The sequence below is a fragment of the Myotis davidii genome, unplaced genomic scaffold (assembly GCF_000327345.1).
Source record: "Myotis davidii unplaced genomic scaffold, ASM32734v1 scaffold1251, whole genome shotgun sequence".
NCBI lineage: Eukaryota > Metazoa > Chordata > Mammalia > Chiroptera > Vespertilionidae > Myotis > Myotis davidii.
In genome coordinates this window covers 108861-115729 of record NW_006283138.1, presented here as the reverse complement: position 1 = coordinate 115729, position 6869 = coordinate 108861, and the positions used below count along the sequence as shown (strand labels likewise).

General features: G+C 57.4%; 1 protein-coding gene across 1 annotated transcript in view; it reads left to right on the top strand.

Annotated features, from left to right (window-relative positions):
• LOC107182823 (receptor-type tyrosine-protein phosphatase N2-like) overlaps positions 1-6869 on the top strand; it is a 132579-nt gene that overhangs the window by 81361 nt on the left and 44349 nt on the right. The window contains exon 4 of the mRNA XM_015562794.1: positions 3632-3745. Coding sequence (XP_015418280.1) covers positions 3632-3745 — 114 coding nt within the window. The remainder of the gene's footprint in view (positions 1-3631; positions 3746-6869) is intronic.

Below are 6869 nucleotides of genomic sequence, written 5' to 3'. Positions count from 1 at the left end.
CCCCCCACCCCCGCCAGTTCTGGATGGCAGTTAGCGGCGCGTCCCTGCCAGAGCCTGAGCGGAGGCGGGAGCTGGGAGGTGGCTTCTCTTCCTGTCTGTAGCACCATCCCCTGGGGTCCCCAGAGGCAGTGGGGACCCAGTGCTCTGCTCTGCAAAATAAAGGTGGGGTGCCTTGCTAGAAATTGGGTTTGGGAACAACCCAGAGTCCACTGAGTTCTCCAACATTTAGAGTTTTACGGCCACACCATGCGTGTGTGGTTGCTGTGGTAGTGCCCACGGAACTGGAAGGTGACCGCCCCACAGAAGGATGTGGACTTGCTCCTGGGCCTGTGGGGGCAGCGGTCAGGGCCCGGGGGGCAGCGATCAGGGCCTGGGGGGCAGCGATCAGGGCCCTTGGGTAGCAATCAGGGCCCCTGGCCATCAGGACACGGCCATGTCCCCTCTCCAGCCAGCAGGACGGCTTTGTTACTGCTTTGAAGAGATTCACTGTCTATGGGCCGTCTCTCAGAACATTCCCCGGACCCCGAGCCCCTCTGCCATGCACACACAGGAGGGCCACCTGCAGCCGGCCACCCTCGGCGTTCTCTCGGTTCCCCTCTGAAGAGGCCAACACCCTCACCGAGCCACCCTCCTCTGAAAGGACAGCTCCCTTCACCCCCGGCTCTGGCCCCGGGCCAGCCCTGCCTGCCGGCCCCTGGCACCTCCTGCCCTGGAGAAGGTCGGCGCCTCTGCGCTGTGCTCAGAGCCTGCGTGTCACCCACTTCAGTCACGAGGGAATCTCCACGTGGCACAAGTCTGGGCGCCCTTGAGAGAGTAGAGTCTGTTTTTGCCCCAGTGTGTGGCCCCCAGGGCTGTTTTGCCCACCCATCCTGCCCGCCCACCCAGTGGGATGTTAGAGCAGGTGTCCCTGCATTTCCCAGGTCAGGGTGCGATGCAATGACATGCATGGATGGAATCTACCCCTCACAGGGAAGGGGCTTTGCACACGCTCACCAGGTGTGGGGACAGGAAATGTTAGAGGTGTGCTGAGTGTGCGCAGTCCCCAGGGAACAGAGAAGAGGCAGGTGAGTGGACCAGGTTTCTGTATTGGGGATCCCTGGCTCCTGGATGAAGAGATGAGTTTATAACAGCAGCATCCTTGGGTTTTCATGGTGAGTGTGGCAGTTAAATGTTAGAGGCTTTGTATATGTGCACACACATGTATATACACATGCATGCAGACACAAAAACATGTGTACATATATGCACATGCATAATACACACACAGATGCACACAGTACAGATAAATGCTGCATGCATGCATGCCCAAGAACATGCATGTGCAGGAATGTGCATGTGGCATAGAGACATTCACGAATGTGCACACATGTATACATGTAGGCAATGACACACAAAGGCAACACACCGACATACATGTAGCCACACACGCGCACACATGTGTGCACACAAAACACACATGCACACACACCAGATATATGTGGTCACACCCCACCCCCATGTGCACACACCTGTATGCAGACATGTGTACACATGCACACAGGTAGACACACAAACACATCTATACACATTCACACACATATGTATGCACATGTCTACACACAGACTATAGAAACAGCCCATACCAATCAATGTGTTTCTGAATTCTTCAGAAGGGAGAGAATTACCGGGACCTTCCAAAATAGCACGTCTTTGGCCATTTTCCTCTGAGACTCTGAGTGACGGTGCATTTCCTGAGGGAGTGATTCTTGGTTCCTCTCTGGCAGCATGGTCACCACGAAGGTTTGGGATCCAGTAGCCTGACTTCTCTTCCTTGCGGTCAGCTGCTGGCCCCCCCCAGCCTCAAGGTCAGCTGCCAGTGCCTCCCACCCCAGCCTTGTGGTCAGCTGCCAGGGCCCCCCGCAGCCTCGTGGTCAGCTGCCAGCGCCCCCCAACGGCCTCGCGGTCAGCTGCCGCCCCCCCAGCCTTGTGGTCAGCTGCCGGCCCCCCCACGGCCTCGCGGTCAGCTGCCGGCCCCCCACGGCCTCGTCCCCACACTCCAGCTCGGTTTCCCCATCTATACCATGTGGGCTGGGCCCTCTCAGTGCTCTTTCTGGTCCCCACACTACGATTCAACTGTCACAATATTTCCATTTGACAAGGAAAGCGGGAGCTTCCAGGACATTCTGAAGAGAGCATTTCCTCTTTGCCCTCTTTCTCCCACTCCTGTCTGTGCCCCCCACAAGCACACCACCCACAGGCACAGAGTCCTTGGCACAAAACCAAACCAGAGAACCGGGCACTTGTGGGGGGTGTGCTCGCCGCAGACAGGCCAGCGTGCTGGCGGCGTGGGGATGAGACCCTCCCTGTAGGCGCTGGCACCACCTCTGGGTGGGTGGCAGATGCGTGAATTGTGGACCGGCAGATGGTGCACTCCTCCGTGCACTGTGGTTAGAGGTGTGCTGAGTCACGGGCTTTGCAAAGTCCCACAGAAGTCCCAGTGGTGCATGTGACACTTCAGATGATTCTGCTAAGGACAGGGTCATCTGTCCAAGCCAGGGGTGGGCAAACTTTTTGACTCGAGGGCCACAATGGGTTCTTAAACTGGACCGGAGGGCCGGAACAAAAGTATGGATGGAGTGTTTGTGTGAACTAATATAAATTCAAAGTAAACATCATTACATAAAAGGGTATGGTCTTTTTTTTTTTAGTTTTATTCATTTCAAACGGGCCGGATCCGGCCCGCGGGCCGTAGTTTGCCCACGGCTGGTCCCAGCACATGTGCGCCCCCGGCAGTGCGCGGCTGCTAATTGGACTTGTGCGAGTGATGCTTTCTTCAGCTGCCCCGGCAGCGACGCGTTTCCATCTGGCCGAAGCTGCTGATGGCCACCCTGTGTGGGCAGCACGGTCCCCATTGGGCCTTTGGGTGGGGAAGGTGGCGATTTGAATGTGTGGAGCCCTACAGGAAGCTTGTCTCACAGCCAGTGGTTCCAGGGCCCGAGGAACGGGGTGTGGCTGGGAGGGATGCGGACAGAGGGCGGAGCTGGGATGGTCCCGGAATTCGCCCTGCTCGGCCAGCACCTCTGCTGGGCTCTCAGACAGCCCTCGCCCTGCTGGTGTGCAGGCCACCCACGTCAGCCCTCTGCGTGGCACTGTGGGAGGCATCCAGGGGCCTGTGGCTTCTGCACGTTGACATTACACTTCCCGGGGGTTCTGTTCCTCATCTGAAAAACCAGTCCTGAATGTTACTGCCTGGAAGTTACAAAAAGTGAGGGGCGGGAAGGTGGGGAGGTGGGGAGGTGGGGATGGGAACGCGAATAAAAAACCCCAGTGGCACTGGGTTCCTGAGCCTCTCTCCAGCTCTGCCTTTGTTCCCCACAGCCCACGGCCCAGGTCCACACCCACGGCCCAGGTCCACACCCACGGCCCACACCCACGGCCCACACCCACGGCCCACTCTCACAGCCCATGGCCCATGGTACACTGTCCTTACTCAGATAAGCCATTGCTCTCCCAGTGCCCTGACATCTGAGGGCTGTGATGATGCCCTGAGGCCCTTGCGAAGCCTGGCCACGGTGCAGTGAGGGTGTAATGCCTTCCTCCTCTCTGAAAAGGAAGCATCACTTTCTCTTCTCTGTCTCCCTTTTTCTCACAGACGGAGTGTTTGGAAGGTGCCAGAAGGTTCCGGTGACAGATGTCTACCACTATGAGGTGTCGCCGGGGGCCCAACAGCGTCTGAGGGCCGCCCTGCTGCAGCTGTCCCGCGCAGGTAGGCAGGAATGGAGCCAGGGGGCTCCCGGGGCCGCTGTCCCCGCAGTGCTCAGTGCTCAGCGACACTCTGCTTCTCAGAATTCTGAGTGTCGCGAGGAAATAGGACCGACTTAGTGGCGGGGAGAAGAGGCTGGAGCAGCAGCGCCCGGGGGAGAGGCGGGCGGGAGGCTGTGGTGTGCAGATCCACAGTCGCTCTGCAGCGCTTCGCGGGCCGGTGGGCAGGTGGGGGCTGCTCACCGGGGGGCCGTCCGGCCCCACCGCCCATCATGGAGAAAAGCAGTCACCTCTCTGCCGCTGTGGGCAAATTGTCGTCCTACAATTCTTCACAGGGGAGTCCTGTTAACTGTTTGCTCAGATAATTTTTAATTTTCAATAACTTGAACATTATGATGTAGAACTGTTATTTATAATTCACATATGCACGATCCTGGACCAGAGGCCGACCCAGCTCAGCGTGGCGGGGAGAGGGCCTCTGGCCGACCCAGCTCAGCATGTAGGGGGGTGAATATTGATTAAATATTCACCCACTTTTGATTAGATTTGGACTACACAGAATTATTTGTATTAATAGCCATCAGATTAAATATATGGTTTATGCACTCAGTTCACTTCCTAGCTCAGCCTGTGGGGGGTTCAGGCCGATCCAGCTCAGCATGTGGGGGGCTCAGGCCGATCCGGCTCAGTGTGTGGGGGGCTCAGGCCGATCCAGCTCAGCGTGAGGGGAGTGATGGGAGGGGCTTGTGGGGCGAAGCCTCGTGTGGTGGCCAGGCCTGGAGTGGGGCATCCATGCCACTGTGGGTCCTGGGCTCTCGCGGGCTGTGTGTGGCTCCAGAGGAAGACGTGTGTGGTCCAGTGAGTGAGGGGAACAGAACTGGCGGGGCTCCCCCGGCGGTGTCCGCAGTGCGCGTGGCTTCTTAAGGGCCGGGCAGTGCTGAGTGGCCGGGCTCAGCAGAAGCGGGTGCATTCAGGTCCTGTCCGTGATTAGCTATGGGGCTTGGCCGGCCACAGGTGGGGGAGCCGCTGAGTGTCTTAGCCAGGCTGTGGTCTGCGCCTGGGCCGGAAGTCTGCAGGGCAGGCCGCGGGGGGACGGCGGATGAGGCGGGTCATCAGGACAAGGAGGGTGGGAGCACCGAGCTCCTGCAGAAGCCAGCCTCACGGGAGCTGGGGAAGCTGAGGGTGAGGGTGAGGCTGAGGGTTAGAGGGTGAGGGTTATGGTTTAAGGGTAAGGGTGAGGCTGAGGCTGAGAGTGGAGATGAGGGTTAGGGTTAGGGTTAGAGTTAGGGTTAGGGTTAGGGTTAGGGTTAGGGTTAGAGGGTGGGGGTGAGGGTGAGGGTTGGAGAGTGAAGGTGAGGTAGGTGGCCAGCTGCTGGCAGGTCTGTGGGTCAGAGCGAGTCGGCTGGGGAGACACATTTCCTCCGCATTATGGCTGGGGTCATGCAGAACCATAGTAATCCAGTGAAGCCCCCTGGTGACTGGGTGGCATGCCGTCTCATGTTCAGTGCCTGTGAAAGTCTGGTGCAGGCCAAAGCAGTTTCTTTTTTCAATTCTCCCCTGAGATGTGTTTTTATTGATTTTTTTTTAGAGAGAGAGGAGAGAAACATCGACTGTAGAGAGCAACCTGTATCGGTTGCCTCCTATACACGCCTGGAACAGCGTCCCCGTGTCTGACAGGGACTGGGGCTGGGCTCGGGGTCTGTGTGTTCAGTGAGCACCAGCTGACCCAGGTGGCGGTGTTAGGCCACTGGCGTGTGTCACCCCTCCTTTTGCAGCTGTGTGCGAGGACTCATGGTCTGGTGGTGCCCATGTGTGGGACAGGGCCCAGGTCACCTGCACGTGAGCGTGAAGGTGGGTGGTTTGGTGTAATTTAGATTCTGCTCTGCTGCTCCCGATCTGCCTGTAACAGTCCTTACTGTGAGAGCTCTGGCGTGCCACCCTCAGAGCCTGCTTCACTCCACATACGCACACACATGCATATGCACACACAAATGAGCACGCGTGGACTCACAGATGCACACATGTACAAACACACACATACCTGAACAGATATGTGCACGCTAACACCAACACACATACATCCATGTGCACATATATACAAACACACATAGATATGCACACATGTTCAGCAACACAGGCACCAGTGTGCACACAGGACCGCATGTGCACACCCACATATCCATCCATGTACATTCCCCCACATCCATGTACATGCACACAGATGCACACACACATTACCACACATACAGCAATGTGCACACATGTCAAGTGCCTACAGATATACACATGCACATGCGTACAAACACACAGATGTGCGTCTGCCCACGCCCTTTGGGGTCCCTCACCTAACACAGTGTTTCCCCCGGAGCTGTCATTGCATTCCCGCCCATGTGCCCCCTGCTCTCTGCTGCCCTGTCGTCTGCGTCTCTGTTTCCTCCTGGTCATGAGGCTCAGTAGTGGGTGACACCTCGAGGTGTGGAGGAGTCTGTCTCCTCCTGAGCTCGGCTCACACGATGTGGCGCGTTTGGGGAAGGGAGCGTTTTCAGAGCCCCTGTGGTCACTCCATGCGGTCACTTCATTTGCCTGGCTGTGCCTGCATCCCAGTGTGTCCCAGACCCGGTGTGGGCGCGTCTCCGCTATGGGAGCGGCTTCCTCCGTAGATCTATGTGCTGATCGAGGGCAGTGCGTTCACTATTTAGCCACGCTCTCACAGGAGGCTTTGCTTCATGGAGGACACATTGTTCTCTCATGTACTAAATTTTAAAAACACATTTCACGTCTTCCTACAAGCCATTGAAATTCCGTGTATAGTGTCATGCATTGGCATGTGACTTACTTCCTGGCGGGAACCTCCCAACATATTGAGCTGGATGTCAAAAGCCAGAAAGTAAAGCTAAGGAAAATATCTAGCGCAGTGTTGTAGCTCCTTAAAGGACAATGAGAAGGATCCCAAGGACAGGGAGCAGGGCAGAAAGCCAGTGTCGCCAGAAGGTTGTAGAGCTGGGCAGGGGCCAGTGCTGCGACCCGGCTGCTCTGTCTGGAGCTGCGGCTCAGTGAGGTGGCTTTGGCTTCTGGGGCTCCCTCCGTGGGTGGCTTCTGCTTGCCGTCCACCTGCCCCTTCCCAACGG